Genomic DNA, 22,610 nt, shown 5'->3' on the forward strand with positions numbered 1-22,610 from the left:
AGTTTTGATAGTCAATTTAGCCCTCCAAATAAGTCACTTTGAACTATCACTTTAGGCAGGAAACATGAGTAATTGAATTCTATTTCGTTGAATTAATCAATCATATTTCATTCACTCATTGGAGTAGACTGAGCTGCATGGAGATAGGGATTTGTCTGTTTTTGCTCATCAATGCATCAGACCCAGGCACTTGCCGCAGTGCTTACACATCGTGGCTGCTGAACAGGTGCTTGCTGAATGAATGAATGGTATGATTTTGCTCCTATGGAATTGTTAGGCACTGAAAATTTGTGATCCAATGTTCTTTTCCATTTGAAAATTTGTAGTCATAAACCACTTTGTATTTGGAAGTGATCCTATAAGGCTACAATCTGTTCAACAGCCTCGAATTATGAAAAATGTCTTGCTCAAGACCTTTTGTGTCCACTTTGGATTCTGCCTTGGACTCCCTTCAGAATGTTGAGCCAGACACATAAAACATGGACTGGCCAGATGAAATGGGACATTTACTGAGAGTAGGAGAGTGGTTGGAAATTCAGGAAGTGTTAGTTTGCCTATTGGTTGCCTTTCTTAGTCACTTCTTCCAAAGGCCCCAATCCCTTATATTTCTGATCACAACTTCTTTACCAATATTCATCTTGCCCCTTCTTCACATACAGATTTTCTTTCTCTGTCCCTCCAACACTTGTCTTGTTTCCCCTACTTTACTCAGTATGTTAGTTACCTCTTGGACATATTTGCTTTCTACCCAAACATGGAAGGCAGGGACAGCCATTTCCGTGTTATTGCCCACAAACTCTGCAGAATTAGTTCCTCTGACATCTGACCCACTCTTCATTCTTGCCAATGGAGCAGGAGCCCTTCTAGAGGGAGAACCAGACCTTTACCATCTTTGGGCCACCCAAATCCAAGCTCCCAGCTTCATTGATGTGTTCAGGAGTCCTTTAGCTCATCACTAGGTGATTCTCTATTCTGATTCTCATTGCTATTGTTCCAATGCCACTTGCCTTGATGTTGCAGTAACTTTTGAGGTGAGGGAATGGAATAAGAGGTGTTCATAAATGTGGTGATCTGGAACTTAAAAAATGTGTATGCGTTGATTCATTAGTTATTTATTTGGCACCCATGGTGTCCCAGGCATGTTACATAACTGGAGCAATCGTAAGGTAGGTGACTCTACGTGTAGTGTTGGGATGGATGGAGGTTGGAGCAGAGATTGTCCTCCCCTCTCCCTTCTCTTGTGGTTAAGGCCATGGTTCCCCATTACTGCCAGCATCCTGTGTGTCTCCCTGTATGTCATCTTTCCAATGAGCCAGTTTAAGGACTTCTAACAGCCACCATTTTTATGCTTATTTTGTGACAGATGATTCAAGAGAGCCGGTTTCTCATAGAAATGGCAGATACAGTCCAGGAAAAGATTGTGCAGTGTCAGAAATCAGGTAATCTCCCCAGTTGCCCCCCTCCCTTATTTTGCTTAGAAACCTTAATGATAATTCCTGGCAGATTTTAAAAGTTTCTGCTTTTACTCTTAAAATTGAAATATTTTATGTCATATTTTAACTATATGCTGAGTTAAACATAAGTCTTTGTTTAGTACAAGAGAAATCTAGGTGATAGTAGGTGGGCTATATGTGAGTATCTAGGGGGGTGGTGTCTGAAGATGTCTAGAGAGGTGAGGGTTCTGAATCTACTTTTGTGGTTTGGAAGCCTATCAAGCCTTTTACTACACATTACCCCTTAGAACCACTTCATTTTTACAGTTTGAACCGTAATCCTATTAATACTCTAGATGTTTGCCTCATTTATTAGTCTTCATTTTAGATTTAGATTTCTTCTTCCTTTAAGTGTGGGATGGGGCACGTGTCTGTGAGGGCACACCTCTGCTTAAGTTCACCTTCATTCACATTCCTGCACTTTTCTCTCTCTTGGATTCACATTCTCCTTGATCTACACACACACAATAATGATTTTGATGAGGAAGATGGCAATATGACGAATGCTTGATTTATTTACATGTGATATACTAAGCACATACACAGTGTTATTTATTCTCATAACAACTCTGCAAAGTAATCATTGTTACATCCAATCTACAGATGAGGCATCTGAGATTCTGAGAGATTGAGTGAATTACCCAAGATCCCATATCAACACGTGGTCGAGCTGACCTTTGAACCCAGACCAAACTTTAAAAATAGTGCTCTTCACTGCCTGGCCTGCAGGCTTAAATGTTTCAGTTGAGAGGAAGCACAAAAATATTAATACCAAATGCTTATGTAGCACTCCCATGTGCCGGGCACTACTTTGAGAGGTTTGGATGTATTGACTCATTTAGTCTTCATCACAATCCCTTGAGGTAAACACTCTTGCTATTGCCATTCCACCAAGGAGGAAACTGAATCGCAGAGACTCTCAGGGACTTGCTCATGCTCGCGTAGCTGGCTAGCAATAGAGGTAGAGTGTAAGCCCCGGCTCCATAGTCATGCCCTTACATGTGCTGTGTCATGATGTTAGCACCAGGAAAGTTCATGTGGTTTTAGGCTGTGTTAATAAAAGCAGAGTAACTAGAACAGGAGGGTGATGGTAAATCCCCACCTCGTGTGGGCCACCTCGAGCCCCCTTGGAGTGTGATGTTCCTGGGTGCAGATCCCTACATATCTCAACTCCAGGGAGCTGTGCAATGCAGTGGCCCTGCCTGGATGTCACCATCCTTAAAGAAGAGACATTATGAGTAAGCTGAAATGTGTTAGAATGTTTAATCTGGAGAAGAGAAGACTCTAGTGGACTTTATCTAACATCTTTCTTTGAATATTTAAAGGGCTGCACTGTGGAAGAGAGATTAGATGTTGTTGGTCTGGGTCTAGCTAGTGCCAAGGAGTGGAACTTCCAGGGAGGGAGACTTTGGCTTGATATCAGTCATAGCTTTCCAAAGATGGAATTAGCAGCCCAGAAGAAAGTGTGATTCCCGTCTCTGGGGTGCTAACACAAAGACTGAAGAAACAGATGATGGTGATGTTTTTTATAGTATTCAAGCTTGAGAAATGGTTGAGCTAAAAATAACTAAGGCCATTCCCAAATCTGAAACATGTAGGTGTTTCTAGGAATGCTATTTTTTAAAAAATCTTTTTATTTTTGCTCAACACTTACTAATTACCGTTGTCATCTCTGTGGGCTCCAGGGCCTCCTATGAAGCCATATGGATGGTTCATAAGGAAAAGTAAGATGTGTGCATCCATCACATATGGTTATCATTCACATATTTCATTGTTTCATATAAAAACCAGGTAGAGGACAAACAAAATATGTGTTACCTGTTGGAAGAATTTGCTTCTTAACTTCTCATGTCTTTATCTATGGCTCCTAGCTGTTTAAAATGTAATTTGGTCTAATGCGTTGATTATTGTCAGTTTCCCCTAAGGTGAACCATTTGATGGGGATGAACAGACTGGGAGGGAGAATCCAATTCAGGGATTTAGAAATTATGAGAGAAGGACAGGAATGGGAACTATATTTTTAATGATAATATTTTCATAATAAAAGCCCTATTTTTCTGAAATTTATGCTAAGAATTCTTATGTGTTCTCTTTTCAAAGGGATGGAGTTCCATGAGGAACTTCATAATCTGGGGGCAAAGGAAGGCTTGAAAGGAAGAAAACTCAACAAGGCCACTGAGAGCTTTGCTTGGAACATTACAGTGTTAAAGGTAAATGAAATTCACAGGCATCCCCTCTGCCTATATTTCTCTCCCCCTCATCTCTCCAGTGTGCAGAGAAGCATCAGTGATTACATAACGGGGATTTGAATTTTTCAGTCGCATGTGGCCTAATCACCACGTTCACGCTCTAAGTGATGGCGAGATACATACTGGGATTGACACACTTTTTGCCATAATAGGGCAGTGAGGTTTGTGGCAGAGGCAGAGGACAACACGACCTAACTCCTTTGCGTGATGTTTGTGTGTGTGTGTTTTCACTCACATGAACATTTCTGTTCAAGCCAATATGGCTGTTCTTGTTTGTGGAAAGAACAACGCCAAGTGTTGCTGGAGAAGTATCCAACACAAGTGATTTGGAAGAGGCTTAAACTACAGAATATCTGGAGCCATTCAGGATTATTTTATTTTGAGAACCGTCTCTATAAATAGACAGTTTTGCAAACAGCTTTACAAGTCAGTTTCTTGAGATTATGATTTGCTCTGCTGAAAATTAATTTTAGGATTTTGGAGTAAAGATGCCACTTTGCATATTTTCTTACATGAAAGGAGAAATGATTTAGGCAGTTAGAATAATTTATTCTTGACAGTGTGATGGGAGAAAAACAGCCACAAGCAAAATTAATAACTGCTGACATTTAAAGAACACTTTTTATGTGCCAGGTACTGTTTTATATGAATTAACATTTTAATACAAAAACTCAATACAGTTATTATTCTCATTTTACAGGTGAGAAACTGAGGCATTGAAAACTTATGTATATTACCCAAGGTCACTCAGCTAGCAGCTGGAGGAGCTGGAGTTTGAACACAGGCAGTCGGTCGGCTCCAGAGCCTGGGTCTTTAACCTGCTCTGCAGAGAGATGCTGCATGTGTTTATGAAAGTGCTAGGGAACTCTAGGACACATCACGAATGTTTCTTAAAGATTGAGTCCACAAATATTTGTTAAGTTCCTCTTATGTACTGGGCCCTGGGTAGGCATTGGGGATCCAGGAAGAACAAAGGAGATGCAGACCCTGACCACATGAGTTAGCAGTCTAGAGGCTGGGGGTAGGGTGGGGAAAATAGGCATCATTTGTTTACAGGCAGGGAGGAGCTATGGGGTTTATATAAAGAGGAGTTTATTTTATGCTAATAGAGTACCATGTGGCAGTGTGGATGCAGATACAAAGCTTTCTGTCCAGCAGGTATTTGTGTGGGCTTGTTAATGTGCCGATAACTGAGGAATGTGGTAGGGATACAAATATTGGAAGAGTAATTCTTGGATCTCCAGGACTAGTCTACAAGGGGAGACTGACATGCAACTAATAATGGCCTTTGGTGGCTCAGCACTTCAGTGTGACAAGCACTCTTGGCTACATAGTCTATATGCGTTTCCCCATCCTTCTTTGCGACAACCGTGTGAGCTTGAAACAGCTCATCCTGACCCTGATATGACTGTCTCCATGTCGCAGAGGAAGAAACTGAGGCTTAGGGAGGTTTAAGTTTCTTGCCTTCTGCTGAGCTGAGATCTTAACTCATGCCCATGGTTCTAACACTACCCTGTCCTCCTCAGTCCGTGTGACAAGTCCCGGCAGCCCAGTGCAGCGGGGAGGGCACAGGTGCTGCATGCAGACTGCCCCATAGCTGTGAGGCTTCAGCCAAGTTATGTAATTTCTCTGAGGGTGATAATAGTACCTATACTTGGTTTATGAGAATTAAATGAGATAATATGTACAAAAGAGCTAAGTGACAGTGCGCAAGACACTATATAAACACTTATATATACATATACATACGTGTGTGTGTGTGTGTGTATGCTATTACTTTATACATATATAAGCTATTACTTTTGCCAGGTGAAAATGACCATTGGAAGAACAAGTCTTTTGTTGTTTGTTTCTTTTTTTATTTAAAATTTAAAAAAATTAATTATTATTTTTAATTGAGATATAATTGTTTGTTTCTTTGTTAACTTCTGACTTAAGCCCATTCACTGTTTTCTGAGGTTTGTTTGTGTGTTTGGTTTAGTGACAGGAGTTGGCTGCTAGATGGGGCCAAGCAAATGCTGTACAAATTATTCCGAGACAGATCTTTTGAAACAGAATCAATCTTCCATTATTGTAGCTCATGTACTAGCTGTTGCTATTTCAGTCTGAGCACTAGGAAATTGAACACGAATAGTGAACTTTTCCAAACTTCTAATATTTCCTTTCTCTCCTCCGTTGCGTTTGACGGGCCTGCTAATCAGGTGACCTTTCCCCAGGTGCTGAACAAATGACCTGCTTGGAGTTTGAATTTTAGCTGAGGGACACAGAAACGGGGCTCTTTTGGAGACTATTTATGCCAGTGGTACCTCTGAGAAGATCTCCTCTCTAAGACTCTTCCTTTATTTCTTGTATCTTGGATCTGGAGCTCTTAGTTCTTGCTTTGTTCTCTAACCTTCCTATTGATTTTCCAAGTTCTTCAAAGTCATCCAATAAATGCCCTTTTCCTTACGTTTCTTAGAGTCAATTTGCATTACTTACAACTGGTTGAATTAGTAATAACCACACTGGTAAGAAATAATCACTGAATTAGTAGGATGTGGCAGGACTCACCTGTAAAGTTTTGCATTGCCTACTGAAAAGGTTTCCTTATACACAATTTATAGAAGTACTCCCCACTGTCTAGCAGGAGGAAGTGGAGATTGACCAATATTGGTTGAAGAGGTGGGTTCATGTAGCTAAAAATATTTAATTTCAATGTAATTTCCACCAAGTAAAGAAGTAGCTAGAAAAAGTGAGAAGTATGCCATCAGGGAAGTGGTGGGTTGGCAGCATAGAGTGGTGGAAAGGGGCGTTGGCTTTAAAGCAAATTGAGCTGAGACTAAAAAATGAACTCTTTCTGTTGTCTGCAATTCAGTATTAGATTGATGCGGTATTAATAAATGATGGGGAAACTGGAGAAAAATTTGTGGAGACAAAGAGGAATAGCTCTACATACAATGAATATGAATCAGACTCACAGTGTCCAAATTTTTCAAGCCAGAGATGAAGACTTAGAAGCCAGCAAGGAGGCTGAAATCGAGATGGTCCTGGAAGCTCCCATACATGGGTCTTTCTTTCATTCATATTTTAGCACCATGCATGGGTCCAGAGTGGGGACTTCCTTAGCAGATTTTTCGCACTTCCCCACCCTTTTGCCATATGCCAGTAGCCAACTATAACAGTCATTTTCCTCCTATCCCTTTCTTACTCTTCACTGCTGAGCACAGAATCAAACTCCTTAAATAGCCACTCTGTCCATTTGGGATGATGTCATGGTGCTTGTCTCAATGACTCAGTCTTCAGTGTCTTTTCCAGATAATCGCTGGACCAAGATAGCTCCCTCTCCTCCCACCCTCACACATTAACAATTCTTCCCATCTGTCTTTCCTCCATGCTGTCCTTCAGAAATGAGTTTTGTTTGGTTATTAACATAATATTAAAATCTTACAATGGGAATTTTTTCTGTTTTTAAGTCTTCCAGAAAGAGATACTACATCACTTGCATAGCCAACCTATTGTAGTGAATTGTTAGTAATTTTGGAAGTGTCTCACTCATGAGAATTCTGAAGCTCTCTTGGAAGAGAGATATGAATTTATGCTGTATTATTGATAAAACACAATGTGTTATGAGTGGAATTCATTTAAGCTCTTGGACTCCATCGAGAATATTTGACTCTTTAAGTACAAAAAGAACTTCATTGTAAGGTGGCTACACCTGTATAACTAAAATTAGAAAGAACCCGAGAGTAGAATTTTAGTGAGCCTTTCCCATTATATATTTTTCTAACTTGGCCTGTTGGCTATTTTAAGGAACTAAATTCCATTATTTTTACATTATTTTAAAGTTTGATGAAAAAAAAAATTTAGCAGGCTAGAGAAGTATCAAGTAGAGATATATAAGAAATAGTATTAAAAAATATAATTAGTAAACATCATAAAGGAAAAGCTATGAAGTAGGTGATCACTAGATCTTAAAAAGAAATAAAAGGGTTAAGAAGTGGCTGGCTTCTTATTTGTTCATGAGTCTCATTGATTACTAGTTGAAGGATATGTATTAAATAAGTGATGAATAAAAGACTATTTCATCAGTGAGCACTTCTATTAATTGATATGTATTTATACTTTCCCTAGATAGATTTCCAGCTTATAATTTAATGCATTCCAGTGTGTGCCATTAAAAAACGGAGTCTCCTTTATAGATTTATGTTCGGTAAATATGACTAATCTTTTTTCACCTAATTTTTTGGCCTTTTATCACTGCTTATGCCTTTGCTTCTTCGGCTTTTATCTTCACAACATTTTCCTTTTCCTTGGGAAGAGCAGAGGCTGAAGCCTTTCACTTCTCTTTGAGTATTTGTGTTTCTAACCTAGGCAGATTCTCTCATTCAGCCCCCAAATTTCAGGCCCTCACTTCTCTGGGCAATATTGCTATGAAAGGGAAATTATATGGATGTCAGTGTAGTAATATGCTTTCTGAGAAAGCCTGCAAAGAGGCTTTATTAAACAAAGACATTTAAAGTCTTTGCTCAGGTAGAGAGACAGGAGAAGAAGGGAAATAAGATGATGGGCCAATGGGAAAAGAATTATGAGGAGAGGCATCTATCTCTGAAAGACTGAGCGACAAGAATGAGTCTCCCTCAACTGATTGACCATAAATATTTTAAATCATTCTGTGAGATACTGTGTGTGTTTGGGAGGGGGCAGGGAATCAAACCCGGCTCTTCTGGCAGCCATGATGACTGTACCCCTGGGGGCTGCTCTGAGGTTATATAAAGAAGAAACATTTCCAGCGTCCTTCATATTGTCCATCGAGAACTTCTCCTGTGGTATTTCTGGCAGCTGCTGGCTATTGTTGCTATAGAAGCTGAGAAAGGCTACGTTTCCTCCTGAGCCAACTCATTCAGAAAAGAACAGCTTTTTATGAAGTGTAGAAACAGATCCCCAATGACAACAATGCATTAATAATAAAGTATTCTTCGTACTGATATTACTTTCAATTATTAAGAAACATAAAGCAAAGTGGTCAACAGTACAGCCTCTGGAGCCAGACACTTTCTAGCTGTGTGGCCTTGGAAAATCTTTTGTCTCTATGCTTCAATCAATTAAGATGTGCTAGGTTGTGTTGTGGTAATAAAAATCTGAAAATTTCAGTGGCTTAAAACAGTGGCTTATTTCTTCCTTGCACTGAATGTCCATCACGGGTCAGCAAGGGTCATGTAGGAACTCAAGCTAATGGGGGCTCTTTCTCAACGAACACGTCTACAATCCTGGGGGCAGGGAAGCCCAAGCTAGTTTTAAACACTTCCGCCGAGGAGTCTCACATATCTCTTCTGTTCACATTTGACTGGCCGAAGCAAGCCACATGGTGAAATCTGACTTCAGTGTAGACTTGCTCAAGGAAGGGGAGCTGATATTGGTGAATATAATCTATGAGTGATAGGTTCCTCAACTATCCCCACCTCCTAGGGTTAGAGCAAGGACTAAATATATATAAAGTGGTGTCTGGTATATAGAAAGTGCTATGTAAGTTTCTATTATTTTTATTATTAATAATGAGCATTCAGTGCCTACGATGAGCAGTTAAGTGATTTTCACCCGTCATCTTAAGTAATTTTCCAGGTAACTCTGTAAAGTTACTGTTACTACACCCATTTTACAGGTAGGAGAACTGAGGCTCCAGAGGTTAGGTAACCTTCTCTTTAGCATGTAGGTAGTGAGTGGTGGAACAAGGCTCTAACTCCAGAGCCCATGCTGTTAGCCCACTTTGCTATGTCTCAGAATATTTATAGCACCACAATAATGATGTCTTGTATTAACTGAGTGCTTTCTATGTATCGAGTATTGCACTAGGTGCTTTGTATCCATTATCTTAATCCAGGGGAGCGGGTGTCCTGCCTGGCTAACATGAGTATTCCAGTCACCTTGACAGTGTATTCTTGCAGTGCAGAAGGGTACATTGAGAGAGTGTAGCTGGAGACCATGAAGTCTCCTTGTTCTGATACTACATTCACCAAGCAACTCTCTGGTCTCCACTTGGCTTCCAAGTATACTTTTCTAGTGGAGATAGAGTGGGTTGACTAAGGGACATAACTAGTCCCATCTGCCTGGCAGTCACATTTCTCTTAGTTAATGAGTCATTTAAGTTTCTTTTTCATCTGTCCATCTCCCATGAGTTTGGTTAGCATGAATCAGCTCCCCAGGGCCTCATCACCCCTGAGTGATTGGATGCAATTGAGCCCCTGGCCAGATACCATTGAGATTATGAAAGCAAAACAAAACAGCAACAAAAGTACCAAAGCAGAGGGCCAGACCCTCGCCCCACCCTGAGAACCCAGCCAGCCCCCTCCTGTTTCTCTTGGACAGCTTCACTCTTCACTGGCTTTTAGTCTGGACTTCGCCAGCCACCACATCTTCATGAGATGGAGGAAGTTTAAGAGCTGTGCCGCCAGCAAAAACTTTCAAAGGCGTGCTCCCTTTCATATTCCTTCCTCAGCTCACTCCTCCACAGCCTCAGTTTTGCCTCTCAGATCTACAATCTGTCCTTTATCACCTAAGCTGTTAGAGCAGAAGTTCTGGAATCTTCTTCCTTTGAATTACAAAGCCCAGACGATATAGAAAGGAGAGGTGACGTCCCTGTAGGTAAAGGCTTCACTGAAAAGAAAGGAGCCTGCCAAGAGGCCAAGGTGAAGAGCCTGTAAGTCACCAGCCTTGGGAAGTGAACAAAGCTTTTAATCCTGTGAAGTCTAAGGAAAATACTTCCCAGTGATATGTATGAAATAACAAATTCTTGGGCTGTGAATTCCCATCTGTTTTATCTTAGAATTATCTAAGTGTTTAGGCCTAAAGGAAGTGGGACTACGAGTCTAGAAATCTATAACCAACTAATATAATTTTTCAAAATTATCTTATCTTCTCTGGGGCTAGATTTTCTCACCGAAAAATGAGATCAGACATTATGATTGCTAGGGTCCTTACAGGTCCTCACATTTTATGATTATGTGTTATTTTCCATCCTTTTCTGTGGCTTAACTATATTACATTGCTTAAATACATTGCTCCTTTTGTCACTAAACTTACCAATAGTGTAAATGTCTCTACTTATGTATTTTCCCTTTTACGTCTTGCGCCCCCACCTTTGTGTTTTTGGTTTTCTAACCCATGGCACTATGAGTCCCTAATTATATTCTTTCTCCACTCAGCCTCCACTGTGACCTCTCCACCGCTATCTTCTCCCTTCCTGAGTTCTCTTTCCAAATAAGATGGTCTGTACTTACTATCTTGTTGAGAAATTTTTTTCCAATGTTGTTTTATTGTGTAAAATATACATAACATAAAATTTATCATTTTAACCATTTTTAAGTGGATAGTTAGTGGTATTAAATACACTCATAATGTTGTGCAACCATCACCACCATCCATATCCATAACTCTTCACATTTTCTAACACTGAAACTCTATACTCATTACACAACTCCCCATTCGCCTCTCCCCCAGCCTCTGGCAGTCACCATTCTACTTTCTGTCTCGATGATTTTTGACTACTCTAAGTACCTCATAGAAGTGGAATCATGCAGTAGTTGTCTTTTTGTGACTGGTTTATTTCACTTAGCATAATGTCCTCAAGGTTCATCCATGTTGTAGTGTATGTCAAAATGTCCTTCCTTTTTAAGGCTGAATAATAGTCCATTGTATATAATTGCCACATTTTGCTTCTCCATTTATCTGCTGATAGGTACCTGGACACTTCCATGTTTTTCCTTTTGTGAGTAATGCTGCTAAGAACATGGGTGTACAAACATCTCTTTGAGATACTGATTTCAATTCTTTTGGAAGTAGAATTGTTGGATCATATGGTAATTCTGTGTTTAGTTTTTTTTTGAGGAACTATCATACTGTTTTCCACATTGGCTGTGCCATTTTACGTTAACATCAACAGTGCACAAGAGTCCTAATTTCTCCACATCCTCGCTGACACTTATTTTCTGGTTTTTTGATAGTAGCCATCTTAATGGGTGTGAGGTGCTATCTCGTTGTAGTTTTGATTTGCATTTGCCTAATGATTAATGATGTTGAGCACCTTTTCATGTGCTTTTTGGCCATTTTTATATCTTCTTTGGAGAAATGTCTACTCAAGTCCTTTGCCCATTTTTGACTTAGGTTGGATTTCTTTTTTTAATTGTTGAATTTTAGAAGTTCTCTATATATTCTGGAATTAATCCTTTATCAGATATATGATTTGCAAATATTTTATCCCATTCTGTGGGTTGCCTTTTTGCTATGATGATATTGTCTTTTGGTGCACAAAGTTTAAAAATTTTCATGAAGTCCAATTTGTCTATTTTTTCTTTTGTTGCCTATATCTTTGGTATCATATCCAAGAAATTGTTACCAAATCCATTGTCGTGAAGCTTTCCCCCTGTGTTTTCTTCTAAGAGTTTTATAGTTTTAAGTCTTGCATTTAGATCTTTGATCCATTTTAAGTTACTTTTTTGTATATGGTGTTAGGTAAGGGTGCAACCTCATTCTTTTATGTGAATATCCAGTTTTCCCAATACCAATTGTAGAAAAGACTGTCCTTTCCTCATTGAATGGTCTTGATACCCTTGTTAAAAATCATTTGACCATATATATGAGGGTTTATTTCTGGGCTGTCTATTCCATTGGTCTGTATGTCTGAGTTTATGCCAGTACCACACTGTTTTGATTACTGTAGCTTTGTAGTAAGTTTTAAAATTGGGAAGCGTGAGTCCTCCAGCTTTGTTCCTCTTTTCAAGATTGTTTTGGCAGTCAGGGTCTCTTGGGATTTCATGTGAATTTTAGGATGGGTTTTTCTATTTCTGCAGAAACATCATTGGGATTTTGACAGAGATTGCATCGGATGTGTGGATTGTCAGTACTGTAGTACTGACACCTTAACAATATTGTCTTCCTGTTGGGAATTTTTGCAAACAGAATGATCTTTTATCCTTTCTTTCATTCTGCAAGGCTGCCCTGCAGTGAAAATGCTCAAAAAATATTTTAGAGGTTCTGATCATTAAATTCAGAGGATAATTCACAGAATTTCTTCCATTCTTGAAAATTAGACTATAGTCTGTTAAGTTCCATGGGTGAAGTGCTCTATAGTAAAAAGCAAATCGTACAGAATTGGCCGTGTACGTAATCACTATCTCAAGACACACCTGTCTGTCTGTTCCCGTTCAGCCAGCTAGCTGTGTATCCATCTGCTCAAAGACTTCCCTAGGCACCTAAAGAATGTCTTCTGTTGTTAGGTTAGGTGTGCCCAATAGCTAGTGGAAGGAATGTTGTGTATTGACCTGGTCTACATCTTCTCTAGGCTACATTTATTTTTAAAATTTTCATTTTATTTTTTAATTTATTTTCATGTTTTGGCCTATTAAATGTTTTAAAAATATTTGAATTTTGGCAAGCACTTAACAATATTTGTCATGCTGTAAATGTTCACGGATTGCTACTGGGAAGGGCAAAATAGTGATGATGCCAAAATTGAGGATCTGATTCTAGTGGCAGCTGGTTTAGTCTCACTCAGCCTAGCAAACCCTAGACTCACCTGTAATCTCAGGCCTGCATTACAGTGCGTGCCGTTTATCACGAGGAAGAAGGTGGCAGGTGAGAGACAATGGATAGATTAGTACTAGAAAAATACTCTAATCTCATGTGTCTGTACCATTGTCTTAATACACAAAAGAAATTTTTATTAGGCCTTATAAAGTGAAGAGTATACATTGAGAGGCATAGCATTTATTCCTGGGGTTTTATAAGCTAAGTTTGCTATACTCAGACTAGGTGTTTGAAAAAGTACTCCTAGACACATTTTTAGAAACTTGTTATTATTTGGCTTATTAGTTCAGAATAAAGACCTTTCTCTCCCCTCTCAAGAAGTTGATTTAATTTATCTTCACTTCGACATTTATAAATAAGACAGTGCAAAGTGTAAAAGAGGCTTCTAATCCATAAATTAGCAAATGGTAATTTTGTGTGTGTGTGAAACCACATTCATCCGTTCAATAAATATCTGTAAACCCCTACTGAGTGCTAGGCTCTGTGCCCGGCGATGTGCTGGTGAATGAAAACATGGTCTCCTCGTCTCAGGGAACTGACAGTCTAGTGGGGGCAGTTATTGACAATCACGTGCTGCATATGAGATTTGTCACTGTGATGAGTGCCATGAAGGTGAAGTTGCATGGCACTGTGAGGCTCTATAACAGGATTTGACCTAATGGGAGAGGTCAGGGAAGTCTTCCTTGAGGAAGGACCAGTTGAGCAGAGAGTAAATATCTTTAGCCTTTCATGGATTCTAGAATCCTGCCTTGTATCTTGATACTTGAGTGTAGTTGCCAAAGCAATCTGAAAATAATGGTGAAAAGAAACAAATCAAAATAAAGATGTGCTGGACCTCCTCAACTTAGTCCAGGGGGTTCTAAAGTGTCTGCCTCACTCATTTAATTACCACTCATTAGTGTCAGAGTTAATTTGTTAGTATATCAAATCTGGTCATGAGTCATATTGTTAATTACAAATGAATTTAATCATTCATCTTCTAAGAAAATCATCTGTAGCAACATTCTATGTCCGTGTGTATCCATAGAATTTATTTGACAGCTTCAAGTTGCAGAGGAGGATGTTAAAAGTTTGGTTTTTGAGAGATTTCTGTGATTGAAAGCTGAAAAGATGCAGAGAGAGACATATATAATGTACAATATTAGCTGTATTAGCATTAGGAAAAAAGGTAAATTCTTTTTAAAAGAGTATAATTAGTGCATCTATGATAATAAAAATGTCACGAATCTAAAACATTATTTCAAACAGCTCTTGTCCAACAATATGCGACAATTCAGATGGAATATTAATGCCTCTTAGCAAGAAGCAGGCTGGTTACATGGTGTCCAGATTTCTGCCTTGGGTGGCTGCATCCCAGGTGTGCTGCCCAGGAGTTTAGAAGAGATAAAAGCCAGACTGCTGACATGATTATGGAAACACAGACCACACTTTATCTCCAGTGGAACTAAATTTAGTGTCTCTTGGAGGTACGTTTTTTTTCAGATGAAAGCTACATTTTATAATGATTTTGAATAATTCAAAAGTGGCAGAATCCTAATGAATAGATGCATCATAGACCAGAGGACGTGGCTCCAACTTGTGAGGTTAGGGAAGGGCTTACTTTTCTGGCAGAAAAACTTTCTTTACAGAAAATTTGTCTCTTACACACAGAGTCTTAGTCTAAGGTGAATCTTAGCTAAGGTGAGTTTGATGTCTTAACTCTGTGAGCTATTTTCTACAAAGATATAAGTGGAATGAAGACCTTGATAACGATGGCGTTTCATTCTATATTCTTATAGCCCTTTTAGGTTTTTCAGACACCAGCTCCACTTCTTTCCTTGTTACTCTAGGGAGAGGCAGGTGGGACACATCCATCTAATATCCTTATTCTTAACCCAAAACAGAGCAACGTGACCTCACTTCTCTGAATGTGTATGTAAGTGTGGTGTGTACTTTGTTGAGTGAAAACAAATCCAGGTTTCAGTAAAGAAAGGTTGTATTCCGGGGCCGGCCCTGTGGCCGAGTGGTTAAGTTCCTGCACTACACTTCAGCAGCCCCAGGTTTCGCTGGTTTGGATCCTGGGTGCGGACATGGCACCACTCATCAAGCCATGCTGAGCGGCATCCCACATGCCACAACTAGAAGGATCCACAACAAGAGTATACAACTATGTACTGGGGGGATTTGGGGAGAAAAAGAAAGAAAAAAAAAAAGAAGATTGGCAATGGTTGTTAGCTCAGGTGCCAATCTTTAAAAAAAAAAAAAAAAAAAGAAAGGTTGTATTCCAAAGGGTTATTGCAATATGGGGAAGGGAACTGATGCAATAAATAGGGAGAATACTCCTTCCATAAAATCTGTAACCTTCTCAAAGGTCAGGCAAAAGACCAGATTTTTCTTTTACTGGGAGGGGCAAACAAGGCTAGAAAGAGCCTGATATGGGGACTGGGTGGCAGGGTGGTGTGATGCTGAGGGAAAATTAAGAAGGGGCTGTGTGTGGCTCAGCCTGGGGGAGGACAAAGTTCAGAAGACTGAAGGAAGCAGAAAAGCTTACCTGAAGTTTGGCTGAGTCAAGGAAGCAGATTTTTTGTCCAGATTTGTTAGTGGGTACAGACAGTTTAGCTAATCCTTTCTGGAAGGAAGCTGGAGGGTCGGTGTCTGGCCCTGGCATAGGTAAACTGGGGGGTTGGCGGGGACCCGCATGAGTCCTGTCAGTCAAATGGGGAAAGCTGGTCTTTTGCAGAGAGCCATTTCCTGGAACACAAATGGGTGGGAGATTTCTTAACTGTTGCTGTTTTCCAGGAGCACAGGGGTCAGGTAACATTTAACATGGTCAACATACATAAATAAATATGTATATAAACATATTGTATATGTGTGTGTATGTGTATATATACACACAGGTATATACATATCCGTAAAGGTAAATATGTAAAGGACAGTTTAGGTTAAGAATAACAGAATTAGACATTACTCTTTAAAGCCATATTGAAAAGATCATAATGAGCAGCAAGAAAATTTCCCTCGATCCGGAAGTGGTTATCTTCCAATTTAATTAGATTTCTCTTATTTCAGGTAGGTCCAGTGTGCTCAAATATACATCATGTGTGAGATTCCATCCTCTTAGAACAGACTAGGGTGGGGTGGGAGGGGGAACAGATCTTTTTTTCCCCCTTATTTCCCACTTCTTGAAAAACAAACTTGAATTGTTAATCACTCCTCATGTATTAGTGATACTCGGAGCATTTGTAATAAGTAAAGGTACCTATTCACCTAAGCAGAATAATTAGGAGTTGAAATTTTCTTTTAAGGAAAAATCCATAGCTTTATGAGAAGATTAGTTATTGATTTTTTGAAAAAGAAATCCCCTTGGATTTTTAAAAGTAGGTTTAAATTCATAAAAAATTTACACATAACTGTTCAGAACACTGTTTGAATGAGGCAAGAAACGTTCATCATGATCATACGAATGTTTTGAAAGAAGGTGACTTCTGAACGGAAGAGACTCCCTGGCACGGAACTGTGCCTTAGAATTGCGTCTTAGACTTTTGCATTACCAGAGGATTTTCTGGAAAGGTTATCACATCATTAGGTAGAAGCTGCTTGCTCTCAGAGACAAAGAAGAGTGTAGGTTTCTTTCAGGCTGGAGGGAGTCCTGGTGTGCAGCAGAATACACTAACCCCTCTGATTCGCTTTGTAAATCTGCCAGGACAAAGCTATGTGTTCTAAAAATAGCCAAACTCTTTGTTTATTTGAAAGATATTATTCTCAATGGACTTGTGAGTCAATGGACTCTGGGATGGAAACTTCTTAAATTGCTTTACAGTGTACTCCAGGATAAAAAAGATTGTAATCCAGATCTCTCAGAGCTATCCCTTAATCAACTAGAATATTCTAGATCTCCCAGGTGTCTGCTACTCAGCAGCTGGCATTGTGGAACTAGCATAGAAGTGATTTGTGGATCTTGTTGCCTGGGAAAATTAATCTTCTGGGCCAAAAAGAAGGTCCTGATCAATTCCCAACAAATCTAGTTTCAAGTTGAGCTTTTTTTCTTAAACATGCATTAAGAGTTGTATTTCTCATATACATTTAAAATATCCTAGATACCCTAAAAGTATGGCGTGGGTTTCAGCAGTTAATCTGATTGCCTTGGATCAGAAATGTGGTTTGTCTCACTGTAATTTTCTATTTCTCCAGATTTAATTGAGCATCACTTTTTTTTTTTAAAGCAAAAATATAGAGAGAGGGAAGGTTGAATGTTTTGGAGAGTTACTTATATTCTCGAGGGGCACACAAATGAATCAGTAGTTTATTCCTTCACGCTGCCTGAATGAGTTCACTTTGGACACCTGATAGAACAGTCAGATTGACATTCAAGAGCTGTAGACAGTTTATTTGCTTATGAAACCATGGCTGGTTGCACACCACTTCCCCATCTCCTCACCTTCCAGATGGTTTCTTACACTTACACGTGTTAGAGGAAACAGGCTCTTTTGTTTATTGTGGATTTCATATCAACCAAGAAACTATATCCAGGGCTGCTAAAAATGAAGCTGGTGGGTATATGCTTGTGTTTGAAAAGTGAAAAGTGTATTTTAATAGTAACTATGTCCTAATATTAAATCTGAATAAATGAGACTAAAGATTCTTAACAACGTGTGTTGTGTATCCTCTGAGTCCGCCCATAGAGTCTTTTCATGTAATGTGAAACTGGATAGGGAAAAAGCTAGCAACTTCCTTCCTGTTCTCTTATCTGTAATACATTTTTGCCTGGGAGAGGAAGACTGTCACTGAAGGGAACAATTATATGTATATATAGTGCATGCTTGTATGTGTGTGTGCGTTACAACATAGCCCCCTGATTCTTATATTAAACATACGTTTATGAACCACACTCATTGTAAGCTCTGTGATAATACATGTAGATATAATAAGAACAATATTGGAGAAATGACATCTTCCTCTGAGTTTTGGGTTATCTAAAACTTAGATATCTTAAAACTCAGTGGTTCTTGTGAAAAACATAAAAATGCATAACAATATGGTAATTGCAAGCACTGCCCGGATGGAAATTCCATTTCTGAATTTTGGAAAGTACTTTTTTAGCTACTAAATTGTGGTTATATCACTCAGACCGAATCATTTCTGCTGTCCTTCACTTAATAACTACCACCTTACAGATTATTGGGTTCATCTTAGAAAGTATAATTTTGTTCTAGAACTTCCTTTCTGGTCAGAGGGAGAGGGAGCAAATAGTGAAGTGATTACCACTGTCCTTATTCTTTAAATAACTGCTCCTGGGAAGGTCATTTCCTTTGGCTGCTTTGTCAAGGATACCCAGGAAGAGTTTTCACAGGAGACCCTGAACTACAGCTGGCCTTGATGATTAATTACTTGAAACTTATGAATTTCATTGAAGTTAAGCATCGGTAAAACCAAAATGATCTCCATGGAGCTCTTGATCAGACATTTCTGCACCAGTGCAATTTTTTTTTTGCAATACAAGTTTTAACAATCTGATCCCTGAATTGGCCAAAGCTGACACGTATACTACCATATAAGCTATGTACTACCCAGCTCTGGGGGGTGCCATTCCCTTTGAGTCTGTGGTGCCCTCTGGATTTGTCACATAGCTGCCAAGAAGTTGTCAGTCTCAGCATTTTCCTATTTTTAGCCTTCTGTTTTCCATGAAGTTTTGGAGAGTGTCTGTGAGTATTTATTACTTATATTAGTTGTAATTATTGTCTACTACAGTGATTTTCCCTAATAAAGGTTTACATTTAGAAGTCCTTAGTAATTTCAGAAGGATTCACGTACAGCGTGTGTCTTCTTGTGAGCCTGTCATTTATTTATATATTGAAGCACAGTGGAGACTCTCAACAATCCAGATTATTCCATATATCAGATGAGGAAAATTTTATTTGTAGCTTAGTGAGATCTTAAGTGTGATTGGTTTTGACAACCAAACAAACCTGATTCAGTTTGCAACTCCAGATGACAGAAACAGAAAGCATTGGGAAAATAATATCTAATCCTCTTTTCAAGTCTAATACAACCTTCTTATGAGAGAAAACTTAATTAAAATTCTTTAATCTTCAGAAAAAATGTTCTAAATTCACTTGAGGATTGAAAAACAAACAAACAAACAAATCTTTTTGACAGCCCAACTAGACTGCAGTGAGATAAATGTTTTGATATTTCTGTCATCTATAGGAAATAATTCCAAGTTCTTGGCCTGGATAGAAGGCCCTCTGGGACGAGGCCTTTGCTTAGCTCTGTACCTTCGCGTGTCATGCTCCCACACTCCCAGAGTTCCGTGGTTCCTGGAACATAGCGGGCAGTTTCAGGATTCCATGCCTTTGCACATGCTGTTCCTGGTGACTGTACGGTTCTTTTCCTCCTTGTCAACGACCAGTTCCCCCTCGTCTCTCAAATCCAGCATAAGTGGTATCTGTTACCTTCCTAGGGAAGCTTTCCCTGCTCTTTTCTCTCCATGATCCCCATCTCCCAATTCTCATCAAGACCAGATACTCAGTCTCCTTTTTAGCGCTATATCTTAGCAATTTCATTGCTGTGTTCCCCACTCTGACTCACTATATTGTGATGATTTGTTCCCATGTCTTTTCTCGTACAAAGTTACTCTCTGTCAGTGGGGGGACTGTACCTTAGCATGGTGCGGAGCTTAAACGGAGAAAACAGAGGATTCTAGAAGCAGGCAGTTTGTTCAATATAACGTAACTCACTAGTAGGCAGTGGAGCTGGATGCAAACTGGATCTGGGTGACTCCAAAGCCTGATTTTAAAATCCACAGTCATGTTGTCCACGGTCACCATTTGATGCCTGTGTGCCACTTGGGAAGGTGGGCATTTCGGCAGTTCTCGGCAGCTCCCCTTCTCATTGCAGCTCATTGCGGTTCTTGGCAGCTCCATTTTCTCATGGGGTTGACATTTTGTCCTCTTCCTTCTTCCTTCTGCCTCTGGGGAGTTTCATTTTCCCTGGCCTGTCTGACTCAGGTTTGTCTTTTCCTACCAGGGTGTTCTGTCTTCACAGAATGCAGGCAGGTGCCCATGTGCACTAGACTGGTAACCCGGTCTTAGCCTTTTCTCTCAGGAGGCCCAATGCCCACCTTTAATTTTTTCATCCTCTGGGTATCCACCTTCTGTCTGTCAGGCAACTAGAGACTATTCTCAGGCTTATTTATCGAGGTGCACAGCTTTCCAGGTCACTGCTTGGGCTCCTTCAAGCCATTTTCCCGAATTTGTGCAGTATAAGGGGGGAGTACGCATACATACACAAATATCTTGAGTATGCGTTATATACACTTTTTGGTGGCCCTATTCTACATTTTACAAGTCTAGTGCACACATTCAATTTTTTGCTATTACTATAGAAATAGCACATGCTATGTACGCAAGACATTTTGTTGAATTATTTGAATACAAACCTAGATAAGAATATTAAAAATTGTCCTGGTGCAATAAGACTTGAGTCACGATAGCCTTTAGTTGCTCACAAGAGGACTGAAAAAAGATTCTTTAATTCTCCTTGGGTTTCTTGTCTTTTTCCAGCATGGTTCAGATATCATTAACAATCCAAGTGACTGAACTTTAGAATTTTTTATATGATCTTTTTTTAAAATCTGGGTAACTTTCATCCTTGAGTTCCTTCCTCCCTTTGTGAATCACCACCATCTTCATCACTGTCACTCTTTAAATATTTATCAAGAACTCATTGTATACCTAGTGCTATAAATATATGAAAATGCCTTGAGAGTTTGCGCTTCTAGAATTCACTTATGCCCCAAACAGGCAAACCTTCTCCCATTGGCCTTAGTTACACTTTTGGAAAAATCCTCTCATCTTGAGAACATCATTATTTTTATCCGATAACTTAGAGTGTTACTGGAAAACAACTTGTATACACCAGAAAGAAATGGGACATTTTAGGGAAACTCAGAATATTCACTGTAAAACGTGAATCAAGCATATGACTAATGGGAATTGATGAATCTTTCTTCCAAGTATTTTTCTTAATATAGAATGCACTTTAGCAACAGCAACAAATAATAACAGCTAGCAGTTAAAAAATGCTTATTCTCTCCTAGACAATATTCCAAGTGCTTCATACTTATTAAATCATTTAATTCTAATAACAATCATATAATGTAGGCATTATTGGTATTTCTAATTTATACATGAGAAGACCAAAGGACAGAAAGGATAGGTAAGAGCTCACCTTTAACAAGGTGAGCTAGCTGATGAGTGGCAGAGCCAGAATCAAAACCTAGGCAGTCTGGCCCTAGAGTCTTTGTCCATAGCATGATGAGACTGCCCCACCTGTTACACAGCTGTTTCATATATGATGTATGAAAAAGCACATTGACAACCTAAAGCCATACTTTATAATAATTAAAATCCTAAACTTACAGGTATATAAATGCAAGGGGGGTTCTGGATGGTCAGAGAAGGCTTTGTTATTCAAAGTACAGTAGGAAAACTATGCCAAAATTTTAAAAACAGAGCTTTTCAGTGTGATTGGATGTAGACAGTAAGTTAACCTGAGATACAGATTGGAACATTGGGAGGGGGAGACTGTTATGGGCTGGATTGTGGTCCACCCCCACCCCCGCCACATTCATATGTTAAGTCCTAACCCCAGTATTTCAGAATGAATTTCAGATTCTTGGAGATAAGATCGTCACAGAGGTAATTAAGTTAAAATGAAGTCATTACGGTGGGCCCTAATCCAATAGGACTGGTGCCCTTATAGGAGGAGGACATAGACCTACCTAGAAGAAAGACCGTGTGAAAATATAGGGAGAAGATGGCCACCCACAAGGCAAGGAGAGAGGCCTCAGAAGAAACCAACTCCTCCCATAGGTTGGTAACAGACTTTCGGCCTCCAGAACTGCGAGGAAGTAACTTTCTGTTGCTCAGTCCACCTGGTCTGTGGTACTTTGCTGTGGCAGCCCTAGCAAACTCATACGGTGACTGTCTGAGTCAGTTTGGGGTTCTATAACAAGAATACCATAGACTGGCTGGCTTAAACCACAGACATTTGTTCCTCGCTGCTCTGGAGGCTGGGAAGTTTGAGATGGGGGGTCAGCAGGTCAGGTACTGGTGACAGCTCTCTTCCAGGTTTCCTCACACGGTGGAGAGAGCGTGAGCTGGAGTCTCTTCACCCCCTTAGAAGGGCACCAATCTCATCATGGGGGCTCCACCCCCATGACCTCATCCAAACCTAATTACCTCCCAAAGGCTTTGCCTCCAAATACTATCACATTGGGAATTAATGCTTTATTAACATGAATTTTGGAAGGACATGTTCAGTCCAT

The 22,610-nt window shown here is 39.6% G+C and overlaps 1 protein-coding gene across 2 annotated transcripts in view; it reads left to right on the plus strand.

Annotated features, from left to right (window-relative positions):
- PLCL1 (phospholipase C like 1 (inactive)) overlaps positions 1 to 22,610 on the plus strand; it is a 328,751-nt gene that overhangs the window by 281,086 nt on the left and 25,055 nt on the right. For both annotated transcript variants that reach the window (XM_046657724.1, XM_046657723.1), the window contains 2 exons: positions 1,364 to 1,439; positions 3,594 to 3,703. In XM_046657724.1, the coding sequence (XP_046513680.1) occupies positions 1,364 to 1,439; positions 3,594 to 3,703 (186 nt within the window). The remainder of the gene's footprint in view (positions 1 to 1,363; positions 1,440 to 3,593; positions 3,704 to 22,610) is intronic.

This window comes from Equus quagga, chromosome 4 (genome assembly GCF_021613505.1).
Source record: "Equus quagga isolate Etosha38 chromosome 4, UCLA_HA_Equagga_1.0, whole genome shotgun sequence".
Lineage (NCBI taxonomy): Eukaryota > Metazoa > Chordata > Mammalia > Perissodactyla > Equidae > Equus > Equus quagga.